Genomic DNA, 17,217 nt, shown 5'->3' on the forward strand with positions numbered 1-17,217 from the left:
TCTTTGGATATACAATATTTTCTTTAATTTTTAGGGAGTTTGTATATTCTTCTGTTGCCTGTGCCATTGAAATCATATCCAAGATATCACTGCCAATTTCAATGTTGTGAGGTTTTATGACCCAGATTTTCTCCTAAAAGTTTATAGTCTTAAGATTTATATTTAGGTCTTTTATCTATTTTGAGTTAATACTTGTATATGGGATTAGGTAAAGGTCCAATTTTATTCTTTTCCATGTAATTATTATTTTTCAACAATATTTAGTTAAAAGATTATTATTTCCACCACCAAATGTTTGTGGAAACCTTGTCAAAAATAACTTGACAATATAGGGAAGAATTTAGCTCTAGGCTTGTATTTAACTCCAATGGTCTATATATCTGCCTTTAGAACAGTACTACACTGTTTCAATTATTGTAGCTTTATATGGTTTGAAATCAGAAAATATATATCTGCTAGCTTTGTTCTTTTTCAAGATCGTTTTGGGTATCTAGAATTCATATTCCATATTAGGATAGATTTTTTTCTGAAAAATAAATATATAAATATATGATAGTTTCACCTAAAAAGCAGAAAAAAATATGCTCTAGTAAGAAAGAAAGCAAAAATAAATATTGAAATGCTATCTTTAAATCATCAAACGCTTGGTATCAGACAAATGAAACTGTTATGTGAGATTATCATTTTTAATTTTGGATAAATTGCTATAATACTAGATATCAACCACTAAGCCAAGCATGGGAAGGAGGGATGGGGAGAGAATGGGGTGGGGATCGGGTGGGGGCTGACTGGGCGATGTGTGCATGTATGTCTACAAAAGTTTGTATCCCACTATGATGTATGAATACAGTGCACCAATAAAATAAAATTAAAAAAAAAAAAAAAAAAAGAATAGAGAATGTTAGGACTAGAATGCATAAGAAATACATTCCATTAGCCAGTTCAATACTGAGGTCCAAAGGAATGATGAGCCAGAAAAAAAGCAAAATGATTTACACTGCATTATCTGGTTTCTTGCTTTCTGGCTCCCCACCTGGTCTGTCACATATTCCACAACAGCCCGAGGCAGGACATTTCCCTGTTCATCGCTGCATCCCCGATGCCTAGGCCTGGCTGACACAGAGACGCTCAAAAAGCATTTTTTCAGGGCGGCACTGAGGACTGAACCCAGGGGCATTCTACATCCAAGCTACACCCCCAGCCCTATTTTATTTTTTACTTGAAAACAGAGTCTTGCTAAGTTGCTGAGAGCCTCCCTAAGTTGTTAAGGCTGAATTTGAACCTGCAGCCCTCCTGTCTCCGCCTCCAGGTACTAGAATTACAGGTGTGTGCCACTACGCCCAGCCTCAAAAGCGGTAAATGTGGTGGTGCTGCACTTGTGCCCATCTGCCAGGTACTGGTCTTAGGGTAATTCAAAGTGCCTTATCACAGGCACCTGAAAGAGCACCTGGACAAGAGTCCTTAAACACACTCCTACCTCGCACAGAAAGCTGCCCTCGCTCCTCCCGGGAACCTACCAGTTTGCTCCAGACGTCTCCCTGCCGCTTGGCTTTTGAGGGAAAGACGATGCGCACTAGAAGGCAGGTCCAGGTCAGGGCCAGCAAGGCAGCTGAGCCGCTGCTCTTGCTGTGGAGGGAGAGGAGGACAGGATGAGCAGAGCAGCAGCCTCCACCCGGAGGACCAGTGACAACCACCAGGCCCTGCGTGTATGCAGGGCTCTCCCTTTCCCCAGCAAGGCAGGACTTGAACGCTGCGCCCCACAAATCATCCGTGACAACTCAGGATGAGGAGTCAGGCCTCACTGGCCAACATCCCATCTCTTGGGGACAGCTCGCCAGCCACTGCCTGGCCTCCACTGCTTCCCAGCCCTGCACCCCTCACTGCACTGGCCATCCTGGCTCCTTGCTGTACTCAGAGGCCAGACTCCAGGCGCCCTTCAGAGCACAAGGGCTACAAGTCAGCTGTGCTCACACCTGCAGGGCGACGCTCACCTGCAGCTGCCTAGCCTACCTGAGCAGGACTACACCAATCCCGAGGGGACCACAATCTTTATTTCTTACCTGGGAATGCCTGCTTTGGAACCAATCCCTGAAGACTGCAGAGAATGCAGGAGGTTCTTAGCAGTGGCCTCTGGCTGGGCCTCAGCCAACTGCTGGATGGCTGCCTGCAGGGCCCGGCGGGAGGCTGCATCTCTACAGGGAGCAATGACGGGAAAAGGTCAACGTGGACTTGGGCAGGGAAGGGGCTACTTATACCAAACACAGAAAAACCTGACTACACTATCGTCCAGCGGACACAGATGATGGGTTAGGAAATAACTAGATGAATACACCTCCTCCCAAAGTTCTAAAAATAGCTGATGTAGGTGAATAAGCCAGTAAGAGTGTAAAGGAAGCTGGGTGTGGCAGTACAGGCCTGTAATCCCAGTACTTAGGAGACCGAGACAGGAGGATCCCTGGTTCAAGGCCAGCCTAAACAATGTAGTAAGGATCTCAGCAGCTTAGTGAGACCCTCAAAACCTAACTAGAATAAAAATAACTCAAAATAAAAATAAGACAGGCATCTCAAATAGGAGCATCTCAGGTTAGAGGCCAGCCTTATTAGCAAGTTACCAAGACTCTGTTTCAAAATAAATTTTAAAAAAAAATTAAAAGGACTGGGGATAATCAGGTGTGGTGGTGCACACCTATAATCCCAGTACTTGGGAGGCTAAGAGAGGAGGACTGCAGGTTCGAGGACAGCCTCAGCAAGTAGTGAGACTCAACAACCTAGCAAGACTATGTTTCAAAATAAGAAATAAAATAGGGCTGGGGGTATAACTCAAACATAGAATGCCCATGAGTTCAATACCCAGTATCACAAGGGTGGGGGGAGCCAGGTGTGGGGGCACACGCTTGTAATCCCAGCATCTGGGAAGCTGAGACAGAAGGATCCAGGTTCATGGACAGCCTCAGCTACTGAGTGAGGCCCTCTGCAACTCAGTGAGACCCTGTTTCCAAATAAAGAATAAAAAATAGGGCTGGGGATGAAGCTCGAAGGTAGAATGCCCCTGGGTTCCATGCCCAGTACTCCAAAAAAAGAGGAGGGCCTGGGAGTATAGCTTAGAAGTAGAACCCACTGGGTTCAATCTCCAAAAGTTAAAATAAGCTGGGCATGGTGGCACAGGCCTGTAAGTATCTGGGAAGCTGAGACAGAATTGCACATTCAAGACCAGCCTCAGGCTGGGCATGGTGGCACACACGTGTAATCCCAGTGCTTGGGAGGCTGAGACAGGAGGATTGCACAGGTTTGAAGCCAGCCTCAGCTACTTAATGAGGCTCTTAGCAACTTAGGGAGACCCTGTTTCCAAATAAAGTACAAAATAGGACTGGGAGGATAGCCTGGAGGTAGAAAGCCCCTGGGTTCCACCAAAAAAAGACCAGCCTCAGCAACTTAGTGAGAGACCCTGTTCCAACATAAGAAATAAAAAGGGTTGGGCTGAGCCAGGAGTATGGCACACACTTGTAATCCCAGTATTTAGGAGGCTGAGACAGGAGGACCAAGGTTCGCGAACAGCCTCAGCTATTTGGTGAAGAAGCCCTTTACGGCTCAGTAAGACTCTGTTTCAAAATAAAGAATAAAAAATAGGGCTGGGAGTGTAGCTCAGAGGTAGAATGCCCCTGAGTTCCATCCCCAGTACCACAAAAAAAAAAAAAAAAAAAAAGTGGGGTTGGGCTGGTGGTATATCCCTGAGGCAAAATGCCCCAAAAGAGTATAAAGGCAAGCTGGGTGTGATGGCACAAACCTGTACTCCCAGTACCTGGGAGACTGAGACAGGAGGATCACAGGCTGGAGGCCAGCCTCAGCAAGTTAGTGAGATCCTCAGCACTTAGCAAGACCCTATTTCAAAATAAAAAATAAAAAGGATTGGGAGTGTAGCTCAGAGGCAGGATGCCCCGGGTTCCATCCCCAGTACTAAGTAACAAAGGAGTTCAAAGTCAGCACCTCCACTTATGAAACACTTATAAGGGCTTCAAACTAGGCCAAGTGCTTTTTTACACTTAATAACAGTGTATGTACACTGAGCACTCATGAGGCAGGCAGGTCCAGGCCTTTGAAACTCACAGCAAGCACGTGTGACATAGACAGTGGTGAGCCGGGTGCACACTTCTAATCCCAGGACTTGGAAGGCTGACAAAGGAGGATCACAGGTTCACATCCAACTCAGCTACTTAGTGAGGCCCTCCACAACTTAGTAAGACCTTGTTTCAAAGTAAAAAAATTAAAAAATAGGGGTGAGGTTGTAGCTCAGAGGTAGAATACTCCTGGGTTCAATCCCCAGTACCATACAAAGAAAATGGTGTGATCCTCATGATGCAGGAGAGGAAATGAGGTACAGAGAGGGTAAGTAACTTGCCCAGAACCCACGGGCTAGGTGAGGACCCAGACAGACTGGCTCCAACGCCTAGACTCTAACCATCTCCTCTCTGTACAAAGTGTGCCAGACACGGGCATTCTGGCCGGGACTCACCTGTATCGATGCAGAGTCAAGCAGAATAACTTGCAGAGCCCTTTCACTGCTCCCTCTGGCAGATCTGAAACCAAAGATTACACAAAGATTGGTCAATAAAAAGACACAGTGAAGCCAGACGTCATGGCACACGGTTGTAATCCCAGCATTCGGGAGGCTGACACCTGAGGACAGCAGTTCGCGGACAGCCTCAGCTACTTAGTGAGGCCCTTTGCAACTCAGTGAGACCCAGTTTCATAATAATTAAAAAAATAGGGCAGGGGGTGTAGCTCGGAGGTTGAATACCCCTGGGTTCCATCCCCATACCCGCAAAAAAAAAAAAAAAAAAGACACAGTGAGTACCTGCTTAAGCCAGGTACGCAGCCAGGCAGGATCTTGGCCACTAGACACTCCCCAGGCTCAGCAACTTAACAGGCCCTCTGCAACTTAGTGAGACCCTGTTTCCAAGTAAGAAATAAAACTGGGCTAGAGGTATTGCTCAGAAGTAGAATGTCCTTAATTGAATCCCCAGTGCCACAAAAAAATCAAACAAACAGTGCAAAGCTGGGTATGGTATAATCTCAGTACTTCAGAAACTGAGACAGGAGGACCACAGGTTCATGGCCAGCCTAATTACTTAGTGAGGCGCTGTGTGTGTGTGTGTGTGTGTGTGTGTGTGTGTGTGTGTGTGTGTGTTCCTGGGGACGGAACCCAGGGGCCTCTATCTCTGGGCTACACCCCCGACCTATTTTATATTTTATTCATAAACAGGGTCTCACTAAGTTGCTGAGAGCCTCACTAAGTAGCTGAGGCTGGCTTCGAACCTGTTCGATCCCCCTGTATCAGCCTCCAAAGTACTGGGATTACAAGTATGTCCAACAACACCCGTTTGAGGCTCTCTTTTTTAAAAATAAAAAAATAGGGCTGGGGATGTAGCCTGATGATAGAATGCCCCTGGGCTCAATCCCTAGTACCACATAAAAAAAAAAAAAAAAAAAACCACACAACTGTGCAAGCACTGGGTGTGGTGGTGCATGCTTATAATCCCAATACTTAGGAGGCTGAGAGAGGAGGACTGCAGGTTCATAGCCAGCCTCAGCTACTTAGTGGGGCCCTCCCCAACTTAGTGAGACCTTGTTTCAAAATAAAGGATAAAAAATAAGGTTATGGGTGTAGCTCAGAGGTAAAATGCCCCTGGGTTCAATCTCCAGTACACAAACAGAAACAAAAAAAAACAACAAACAAAAAAAAAAAACCACTGCAAGCCAGGCAAGGTGGTATATGCCTGTTGTCCTACGTACTCAGGTGGCTGAGACAGGAGGATCAAAAGTTCAAATTCAGCCTGGGCAACTTAGCAAGACCCTGGCTCATGAGGGGCCATAAAAGGGAAGAGGACCTATAACTGGAATGGTTTCTCAAAGTCTGAAGGACCCCTAAGCATGGCCTAGTAGATTAGTAGGCTGTGAGGGGATAGAGAGAGGAAATACATGCTGACTGGTGTTAACAACACAAGCAAAGGAGCAGGGTAAGAAGAGGGAGGACTGTGACCATGGGCACTTCATTAATGCTGCTCTGTAACTCACACAGCAACTCATGGAATCCCCACAGGCCGTGCTGTTTGAAAGCCACCTGAAGAAAAAGGAACCAGCTGGGTGTGGTGACCTATAATTCCAATACCTGGGAGGATGAGACAGGAGGATCACAGGTCTGTTCGAGATCAGCCTCAGCAATTTAGTGAGACTCTCGGCAACCTACCAAGACCCTTTCAAAAGAAAAGGACTGGGGGTGTGGCTTGAAGGTAGAATACCTCTGAATTCAATCCCCAGTACCAAAAAAAAAAAAAAAAAGATGCGAGGAATGAGCAGTAGGAATCCAGAAGCCAGGCGTGGCGCACGCTTGTAATCCCAGTACTTGGAGGCTGAGACAGGAGGATCGCGCAGTTGAAGCCAGCCTCGGCTACTTAGTGAGGCTCTATGCAACTCAGTGAGACCCTGTTTCCAAATAAAGTATAAAACAGGTCTGTCTGGGAGTATAATCCAGAGATAGAAGGCCCCTGAGTCCCACCTCCAGTACCACCCAAAATAAAAAGGAATCCAGATAAACCAGTCACCAGTCAGTGGGAAGCAGGCAGCTTGGTTGACCAAAAGCGTAAGCAGTGTTGGAAAGTCAACAAGTGACAAGTGCTGCATGCCAGACCACAGCATGCAGACAAAAGGGAGGAAGCCTGACGGGGAAATGCAGCCTGCAGTATGAGACAGGCTACAATGGCCCCAAGAGCAGGAGGCCCACCGAGGGGCCAGAAGGGCTAGCACCATCCCTCATGCTCCAAGCACCCCTTGACAGATGAGAGACGCATGAGGTGCAGGGACCAGAGCCCCCGGAGCTCCCAACACTGCCCTGGTCATCTGATTTAAGGCCATGTCAGCAACTGAGGCAAAGAGTGATAGTGGCTGTGGCCAGAAACAGTAGTAGCTTCGAGAATGGCAATAACGGCTAACAGACCCTGCGAGCACACTACAGCCAGCAGTGTGTGAACCATCATCCGTGCACATCTCCATTCACTCCTCACACCAACGCTCTGAAAGAGGGACTGCTGCGGTCTCTAGGTTCAAAGCAAGAAGACAATGGGGCATGGCAGTGCACCCCTGTAATCCTAGTACTTTGGAGGTGGAGACAGGAAGATTACAAGTTTGAAGTCAGCCTGGGAAACTTAGCAAGATCCTGTTTCAAAATAAAAAAAATAGCCGGGCGTGATGGCACACGCTTGTAATCCCCGCGCTTGGGAGGCAGAGACAGGAGGAGCGCGCTGGTTCGGAGCCAACAGCGCTGGCTTAAGAGACCCTGTTTCCAAATAAAAAAATATAAACTAGGTCTGGGAGTGTAGCCCGGAGATAAAGGGGCTTCCAGGAACCCAATACCACCAAAAAAATAAAAAATAATAAATAATAAATAAATAAATAAATAAATAAAACAGCCAGGCGTGGTGGCACATGCTTGTAATCCCAGCACTTGGAAGACTAAAACAGGAGGATCACAGATTCACGGCTAGCCTCAGCTACTTAGTGAGGCCCTTCGCACTAAGTGAGACCGTTTCAAAATAAAGAATAAGTCAGGCATAGTGGCGCATGCTTGTAATCCCAAAATTCGGGAGGCTGAGACCAGAGGATCGCAGTTCACTGACAGCCTCAGCTACTTAGGTCCTTCACAACTCAGTGAGACCCTGTTTCAAATTAAAGAATAAAAAATAGGGCTGGGGGTGTAGCTCGGAGGTAGAATACTCCTGGGTTCCATCCTCTGTACCGCAAAAAATAAAATAAAGAATAAAAAATAGAGCTGGGGGATATAGCTCGGAGACAGAATGCCCCTGGGTTCAATCCCCAGCACTGGAAAAAAAAAAAAAAGAAAAACGTGGGGGGAGGGGAAGTATAGAGTTTGACAGTTGTTATGCAGAAGAGGTCAAACCATAAAGCTCAGCACATGTATAGATCTGGTGTCATCATAGGGCAGCCTTTCCTAAAGAACCATGTTGAGAAAGTAACCAGGAAAACCTCTGAGGTCATAAAATCCATACGCTAAAGCACTTACACACAACTCTCAGAAACTCACACACAACAACTCACTTGTCTTACACACCACTCTAACGGGCCTGGGTATGCTGCCCAGGCAAGGGCAGGGGAGAAGCAACGAAAGTGAGTGAGGGTGGAAGAGAAGAAAGGAAGCCAACAGAAGGGGCGACCCCACTTCTGAGCAGCGGTTCTCAAACCCGGGCAAACTCAGCAGCCTCCTAGAGGGCCTGGGCTCCACTCCGCGGCTTTCTGAATCTGCACTGCTGGGGTAGAGCTAAGAATTCCTCTCCAACTAAAGTTCTGAGGTGATGCTAATGCTGACACTGCCAGACGCGGCACCACATTGTGAGAACCCATACTATAGAGTAAAACAAATACACCAAAAGGAAACTTTTCAAAGAACAAGTGAGGGTTTTTTGATAGGGGGAAAATGGTCTTACACGTCCCTGTAGGTCATAGGGCTATCCCTCCGTTGGGAGGCAGGATCGGGATAACTAGATAGCCTAACATGCAGTTTCTCAGCATGTGCTACCAAACCCTGAACAGGTCTATTTTCCACCAAAAAAAAAAAAAAAAAAAAAAGAGAGGCTCAAGGAAAACAATGTATTAAAGAACACTTAGTAAAGTCCAAACACCTTGTTGTGACTGTTCCAAGATAACAAAAGAAAAGACAAAACACGACACCTTCCAAACTTACTGGATCTTGGGACTGATCCACTCACCTCGCTTCCGTGAATATGCACTGGGAAAAATGGTACCCCAAGTCACAAAGATGCTTTTGTATCCAAAGACTAAAGAAAGACTGTTGGTTAGACTGGTTAAACAGCTAAAACTGTAAAGCTTTGGCATTTAGAAGAAAAAACTCCACTAAAGCAAACATCTCCGCTGTCTGAGTGCACATTGTAACAAAGAAAGTGAAGGCAGAAGTTGTGCAGATTGGGGGAAAGAAGGTCCAGGGCTCAAGCAAAAACACAGCTTGTTTTTACTTTTCAAATGGGACATTACACAAGCTATATAACGGCAAATAAATACCTTTTCCAGCAACACATTTCCCTAGTTCACCGAGGATCTCTCTCCGTTCCTTCACACTGGCTGTCGTCACCTTCCCTGCAAACCGCTTTAGTGTCTCAGAAACCTGTGAAGATCAAGCCCACAAAAAAAATTTCACCAGGCAAGCTACAAAACAATGTGTGATGAGCACACGCCGCACCACTGATACTTGGGGCCAGATAATCCTTGGTTATAGGGGGTCTGCCTTTACCCACTAAAGAATTTAACAGCCGGGTGTGGTGGCGCATGCTTGTTGTAATCCAGCATCTGGGAGGCTGAGACAGCAGGATCACAGTTCATGGACAGCCTCAGGTACCACTTAGTGAGGCCCTGCGCAACTCAGTGAGACCCAGTTTCAAAATAAAGAATAAAAACTCGGGGTAGAGGTGTGTGTAACTCAGAGGTAGAATGCCCCTGGGTTCCATCCACAGTACTACCAAAAAAAAAAAAAAAAAAAAAAGAATTTAACAGCATTCCTGGAACCTTTCTTGTGGTACTAGGGATGGAACCCAGGGGCATTCTACCTCCAAGCTACACTCCCAGCCTATTTTATTTTTTATTTGGAAACAGGTTCTTGCCAAGTTGCTAGTGGCCAAAGTTGCTGAGTCTGGCTTTTAACCTGTGATCCTCCTGTCTCAGCCTCCCAAGTACTGGGAATCCAGCTTGTAGAGAACATTTTTTAAAACAATAAATCATAGCCGGGCGTGGTGGCGCACGCTTGTAATCCCAGCATTGGGAAGGCTGAGACCAGAGGATCGTGGTTCGTGGACATTCTCAGCTACTTAAGCCCTCTGCAACTTAATGAGACCCTGTTTCAAAATAAAAAATAAAAAGATAGGTCAGGGGGTGTAGCTCGGAGGTAGAATGCCCCTAGGTTTAATCCCCAGACCCACAAAAAAATAAATAAATAAATAAATCATGCCGAGCATGGTGGCACACGCTTAGAGTCCCAGTAATCGGAAGGCTGAGACAGGAGGATCATGCAAGTTCAAAGCCAGCCTCAGCTACTTAGTGAGGCTTTCAGCAGCTTAGTGAGACCGTTTCCAAATAAAATATAAAAATAGGCCTAGGGGTGTACCCTGGAGGTAGAAAGGCCCTGGTTCCATCCCCAGTACCACCCAAAAAAAAAAAAAAAAAAAAAAAAACAGCATAAATCACTTATGCAGAAATTTGGAGCCGGGCATGGTGGCGCACACTTGTAATCCCAGCCTTCGGGAGGCTGAGACCTGGAGGATTGCGGTTCGCAGACAGCCTCAGCTACTTAGGGAGGCCCTCTTGCAACTCAGTGAGACCCGATTTCAAAATAAAGAATAAAAAATAGGGCAGGGGGTGTAGCTTGGAGGCCGAATGCCCCTCCCTGGGTTTCATCTTCAGACCCGCAAAAAAAAAAAAAAAAAAAAAAAAAAAAAAAAAAAAAATTTGGACATCAGTTTATTCATTGCCATGAGAATTATAGCAGGGATTTAGAATCAGCGTTATTCTTTTCTCTGTGCACCCTTGACTCCACTACTAAGAAGCAGGTTTTCCTGGGTTTTCAGGAGTATTCACATACTACCCTTCTCTGGGTTTTATGCTTATGTCCCTAAACAGGGGACTGCGGCCTAATTAACTCAGATGGCTACTGAAAGCTAAAGACTTATTATTGGTTTATGGACCTCTTTGGTTTCAGGTTTGGTTTCAAAAATGCAGGTGTTGTGGCTTTCAGCGCCACTGTGAGCCGGACTTCTTTAATCACAGATACTGCTACTGATGTTTCCCCTGTGGGTTTGTATTACTAACCAATTTGTGCTTGGGATGAGTGAATACTGTACATTCTCTCTCATTCATCTCCATAACAATCATAGGAGGTAGCTGCTTTGGGTAGAGGTAGAAAGAGTGTAGTTCAGAGGTAGAATTCCCCTGGGTTCCATCCCCAGTACCGCAATTAAAAAAAAACGTCATGATAATGTACTTTGTTGTGAAGCTATTTTCACCCACTGTGCTGAGAACTTTTGGTCTAGAAATACATCCTTCAGTTGGGAGAAAGCTTCTTGAATTATTTTACTGAAAATTCCCCTGGATATTGATCCTACACTAGTGCTCACAGCACAGTGATCCTCTCTTTCCAGTAGTCAAAGAGAAAACCTCCAGTCTTTTGCCAATGTGGAAGGAAAGAGCTGGGATTCTTTTTTGAGGTACTAGGGATAGAACCAGGGGCAAGCTACACCCACCCCCATACCCCCTTTTTTGGCAGCACTGGGAGTGGAAGCCAGGGGCATTCTACCTCCAGATTACACCCCAAGCCCTATTTTTTATTCTTTATTTTTATGTGTGTGTGTGTGTGTGTGTGTGTGTGTGTGTGTGTGTGTGTGTGTTAGTTACTGGGGATGGAACCCAGGGGCTTTCTACCTCCCGGACCTATTTTATATTTTATTTAGAAACAGGGTGTCATTGAGTTGCTGAGAGCCTCACTAATTAACTGAGGCTGGCTTCAAACCTGTGCGATCCTCCTATCTCAGCCTCCCAAGTACGAGGATTACAAGCGTGTGCCACCACACCCGGCTTTTATTCTTTATTTTCAAAGAGGATCTCACTGAGTCACAGCACTGCAAAGAGCCTCACTAAGTAGCTGAGGCTGTCCACAAACTGTGATCCTCCTGTCTCAGCCTCCCAATTGCTGGGATTACAAGTGTGTGCCACCACGCACAGCTTATTCTTTTTTTTCTTTTCTTTTTTTTTTTTTTTTTTTTTTTTTTTGCAGGTTTGGGAATGGAACCCAGGGGCATTTGACCTCCGAGCTACATCCCCTGCCCTATTTTTTTTTTTAATTCTTTATTTTGAAACAGGGTCTCACTAAGTTGCAGAGGGCCTCACTAAGTAGCTGAGGCTGTCCGCAAACCGTGATCCTCTGGTCTCAGCCTCCCAAATGCTGGGATTACAAGTGTGCGCCACCACTCCTGGCTCAGTTTATTCTTTATTTGGAAACAAGGCCTCACTAAGTTGCACAGGGGCTCACTAAGTAGCTGGGGTTGGCCACTAACTGTGATCCTCCTGTCTCAGCCTCCCAGGTACTGTGATTATAAGTGTGCACTACCATGCCCTGCTAAAAGCTGGGATCCTGACTGCAAATGACCATGGCTTTCATTAGTCCTCCTAGCTTAGCCCCTGCCATTCACTCTCACTTTGGGGCTAGCGGATACCATCAACCCCTAACTTTTGGAGATTCTGCAGTGTATTTTCAAACTGATTCTTAGCTGTTGGATTGATTTATTTCCTTGAGTCTGCTAAATCCTTTACTACTCATCTTCACTTTCTAGCTTCAAAAAGTTTACTGCTGCCAGGCATGGTGGCGCACGCTTGTAATCCCAGCATTTGGAAGGCTGAAAAAAGGGGATCGAGGTTCAAGGACAGCCTCAGATACTTAGTGAGGCCCTCTGCAACTCAGTGAGACTCTGTTTCAAAATAAAAGAATTTTTAAAAAGCCGGGCATGGTGGTGCACGCTTGTAATCCCAGCATCCGGGAGGCTGAGACTGGAGGATCAAGGTTCGCGGCCAGCCTCCGCTACTTAGTGAGGCCCTCTACAACTCAGGGAGACACGGTTTCAAAATGAAGAATAAAAAATAGGGCAGGGGCTGTAGCTCGGAGGTCAAATGCACCTGGGTTCCATCCCCAAACTCGCAAAAATAAATAAATAAATAAATAAATAAATAAATAATAGGGCTGGGGGTGTGGCTCGGAGGTAGAATGCCCCCAGGTTCCATTCTCAGTACCACAAAAATAAGTTGCAGTAAAGAGGACGGAACCCAGGGCCTCAAGCATGCTAGGCAAGTGCTATACCACTGGGCAACATCCCCAGGCCTTTTCTTTATTATGAGACAGGGTATTAGTTGCCCAGCCTGGCTACAAACTTCCAATCGTCTTGCCTGAGCCCCCTGAGCGGCTGAGATTACAAGTATGCACCCCTCAATCTGGCTTGTTTTTTGGGAGGATTACTAGAGATTGAATTTATGATAGCCGGGCATGGTGGCACATGCTTGCAATCCCCGCGCTTGGGAGGCGGAGACAGGAGGATCGCGCAGGTTCGAAGCCAGCCTCAGCTGGCTTAAGAGACCCTGTTTCCAAATAAAATATAAAATAGGTCTGGGAGTGTAGCCCGAAGTTAGAAGGCCCCTGGGTTCCATCCCCCATACCACCAAAAAAAAAAAAAAAAAAAGGAATTTATGATCATTCTACCTCTGAGTTATACCTCCAGTCCTATATTATTTTGAAACAAGTTCTCGCTAAGTTGTCAAGGCTGGCCTCAAAACAGAGATCTTCCTGTCTCCACTTCCCAAGTATTGGGATTACAGGCATGCACTAGTTTGCCCAACAAATTTGTTTTTTTTGTACAACTCCATGTCTCCCCATTCACAATACAGACCAGCACAGAGCCTGGTCTGACGTGTCTATGGGGTAGGCTTACTCTGCCTCCTTTTTCTGTACAGTCAGTGTAAGAACACTGCCTGTGTTAAGCACCAAGAGGCCTCGAACTTTTAATTTAATCTTACCTAAAGTTAGCCCCTTGGCGATCTAAAATACTCTTGGTTAGCGGCCACCATACTGAATAGAACTCTAGAGAGATTCTTTTATGCTTGTATTAATGCTAAATATTCAGCACGTTATTCCCCCAATGCCCTCTAAAAATACCCAACAACTGAGACACTCTTCTTCCTAGGATTCAGTATGAAAAAACTTTAAACAAATTATCAGCCTCTGGCATGGGAGACCCTCACTAAATAAAATTGTCTCCTTACCTGGACATGCAAGTGAGCCATGTTGTCCTTTAAATACTGATTTCTCTTTCCCCTAATATTGTCCTTTTATCCTAAAACCCAGCTAAACAAACGCTACTGGGTGTAGAAAAAAAGGTTTTCCAAAGTCCTGCCGGCACAAGGTGCTTAACACTCAAGGGTGTCAAGACTTCTTTTACCTAGCAATAACAGCCTGGACCTCATAAAAACAGCCAAAATACAGATTCCCTACTTGGTCGCACTGAAAATCTTCCCAACAACCTTATAAAACAGATACTACTTCAACAACCTCATTGTACAAACGAAAAGACTGCAGCTTGGGCAGAGTGAAATTACTGGTCCAGGGTCTCCCAGAAATCGACCAACAATTCCAAATCCGGATGGACCCAGAGACCTACACACAGTAGGTCCCTGCACACAGTAGGTGCTGGCAAATACTTGCTGAGTACACGGCTTAAAGAAGACCCAGTGCTGGCCGGGCGCTCACCGCCCCCGGGCTTTGGGAGAAGGCAGCGGGCACTGGGAAAGGCGGAAGGCCCCGCAGGCTCCAGCTGCCCGAGCCCGAGCCCGAGCCCGAGCCCGACGGACTCCCCAGCGCGGCCGCCCGGACCCGCCCTTGGGCCGGGCCGCGCCGCCCGCAGCCGCCAGCCCCGCGGCCTCGGGCCGAGCCCGCACGATGGCCGCGCTCCGCGCCCGCTCGCCGGCCGCGCTGGCCCGCCGCCGCCCGCCTCACCTGCGTGTCGGCCGCCATCCTGCCGGCGCTGACCCCGGAACGGCTTCCGGAGCGCTTCCGGGTCACGCGGCGCCCACGCGGCAGGGCGAGGTCAGCAGCCTCGCGCCCCGGAAGGGCGGCCGCGGCCCCGCCGTCCAGGCTGCCGGGCGCTCTGTGCAGGTCCGAGGGTTTGTGACATGGGGGGACCGCCTGCAGCCCCTACGCCGCTTGGCGCACCCAAGTCCACAGGGCACCCCCAGGCGGGCCTTCCTGGAAGCCCGCTTCTCCCCCCCCCCTTTACTGCTGGGTTTGAACCCAGGGGCCCTCTACCTCTAAGCTACCCCAGGCTCTGTTTTATGTTTGGAAACAGGGTTTAAGTTGCTGAGGCTGGGTCTAATGTGCTGAGGCTGACCTCGAACTTGTGCATGCTCCTCAGTTGAACGTACACATCCCTACCGAAAACAAAAGCGGTAGACATCAGGGAAAGATGCAGGAGCTGAGAATCCTACCTCGGGGAAAGGCCAGATGGGAATAAAAGCTAAGGCCACAAGGTGAGAAGCTGGGGAGCGGGTGGAAGGCCATCTTTGGGGGGCTCAATTTTGGGGGGAGACTGAACCCAGGGGAGTTCTACCTCTGAGCTACACCACATGCTGTAAAGCCGGGCGTGGTGGCGCACCCTTGTAATCCCCGCACATGGGAGGCTGAGACAGGAGGATCGAAATAAAGTATAAAACAAGTCTAGGAATATAACCTGGAGGTAGAAAGCTCCTGGGCTTCACTCCCAGTACCACCAAAAAAAAAAAAGAAAGAAAGAAACAGGGTCTAAGTTACAGACGGCCTCTTCAGTTGCTGAGGCTCCGAAAAACTGCAGTCCTCTAGTCTCAGCCTCCCAAGTACTGGGTTTATAAACATGCACCACCACACCCGGCTAAATTTTTGTGCAAAGATATAGCTGTTCTATGGAGAATGAGGTCTCCATAGTGATTGGCCTTGGGTTAGCAGCTTTCAAACATGACCTCATTACAAAAATCACATCATGACCCAGCAGGGATTTGTAAGGAAACTAAGGATTATAACAAAATACCTGCTCTTTCAGCAGCCAGATGTTGCTTTTCCCTTAAATGCTGGACCTGGCAGTTGTCTCAAGGACACTCAGCCTACTAACCCAGGCTAGTGGCTGGGTGGCTACGAAAACAAGAATTCCAGTAGAGTAGCTCCCCTCTTGCAGTTTGTTGTGTTTATGCTGTAAAGGGGATAGAACCCAGGGGCATTCTATTTCCGAGCTACATTCCCTGCCCTATTTTTTATTCTTTATTTTTACTTATTTTTATGGTGGTACTGAGGGTGGAACCCAAGGGCTTTCTACCTCTGGGCTATACTCCCAGACCTATTTTATATTTTATTTGGAAACAGGGTCTCACTAAGTTGCTGAGAGCCTAAGTAGCTGAGGCTGGCTTCGAACCTGTGCGATCCTCCTGCCTCAGCCTCCCAAGCGCGGGGATTACAAGTGGGCGCCACCACACCTGGCTATTCTTTATTTTTTGAAACAGGGTCTCACTAAGTTGCGGAGGACCTCACTAAGTAGCTGAGGCCATCCACGAACCGAGATCCTCTGGTCTCAGCCTCCGGAATGCTGGGATTATAAACACAAGCATGCGCCACCTGGTCCCACTCCCTCATGCCAACTGTTGCCCAGTTACTATCTGAAAAAATCTGGAAAAAAAAAAAAACTTATTTTTGGGGTTTGTGTGTATGTGTCTGTCACAGGGAATTGAACCCAGAGGCATTCTACCTCCAAACAGGTTCGAAACCTGTAACCTTCCTGTTTTAGCTTCCCAAGTACTAAGATTACAAGCGTTTTTTATTAATTTTTGTAGTACTGGGAGTGGAACCCAGGGCTCTTCTACCTCTGGGCTGTACTCCCAGACCTATTTTGTACTTTATTTGGAAACAAGGTCTCACTAAGTTGCTGAGAGCCTAAGTAGCTGAGGCTGGCTTTGAACCTGTGTGATCCTCCTGTCTCAGCCTCTGAAGCGCTGGGATTACAAGCGTGCGCCACCACGCCCAGCTACAAGCATATTCTTAACTCCCAAGTAGTATGATGAAACATGCAACTTCCACCTGATATGTGAACCATCCCTTTACCCAGTGTATCCACTGTAAATTCCCTTAGCCACTGCATAATCACATTGCTTGTGCTCGCATAGCAGGGGTGTGTGTGTGTGTGTTACTGGGGATTGAACCCAAGGGCACTCCAAGCTACATTCCCCCAGCAGGTGTGTGTATGCTTGTGTGTTACTGGGGACTGAACCCAAGGGCATTCAAAGCTACATCCCCCAGCGGGTGTGTGTGTGTGTGTGTGTTACTGGGGACTGAACCCAAAGGCATTCAAAGCTACATCCCCCAGCACTATTTTCTTATTATTTTGAATCAGGTCTAAGTTACAGAGGGCTTAAGTAGCTGAGGCGGACTACAAACCTGTGATCTTCCTGTCTCAACCTCCCAGATACTGGAATTGCAAACCTGTGCCACCACACCCAGCTCAATACCCCTTATTTAATGGCCCCATTTTTATTTTTGGTACTAAAGATTGAACCCAGAGGCATTCTTTGGAAACAGGATTAGCTGAG

At 47.1% G+C, this 17,217-nt stretch overlaps 1 protein-coding gene across 1 annotated transcript in view; it reads right to left on the minus strand.

Annotated features, from left to right (window-relative positions):
• Nucleotides 1-14,665, minus strand: part of GCN1 (GCN1 activator of EIF2AK4) — a gene marked incomplete at its 3' end in the record, with an annotated part of 76,375 nt that extends 61,710 nt beyond the window's left edge. The window contains exons 1-5 of the mRNA XM_080717938.1: nt 14,609-14,665; nt 9,088-9,190; nt 4,511-4,574; nt 2,061-2,192; nt 1,518-1,626 (exon numbers count right to left, since the gene is read on the minus strand). Coding sequence (XP_080574064.1) covers nt 1,518-1,626; nt 2,061-2,192; nt 4,511-4,574; nt 9,088-9,190; nt 14,609-14,626 — 426 coding nt within the window. The 5' untranslated portion in view covers nt 14,627-14,665. The remainder of the gene's footprint in view (nt 1-1,517; nt 1,627-2,060; nt 2,193-4,510; nt 4,575-9,087; nt 9,191-14,608) is intronic.
• Nucleotides 14,666-17,217: the final 2,552 nt, after the last annotated feature.

The sequence above is a fragment of the Muscardinus avellanarius genome (genome assembly GCF_963383645.1).
Source record: "Muscardinus avellanarius genome assembly, chromosome: 21".
Taxonomy (NCBI): Eukaryota; Metazoa; Chordata; class Mammalia; order Rodentia; family Gliridae; genus Muscardinus; species Muscardinus avellanarius.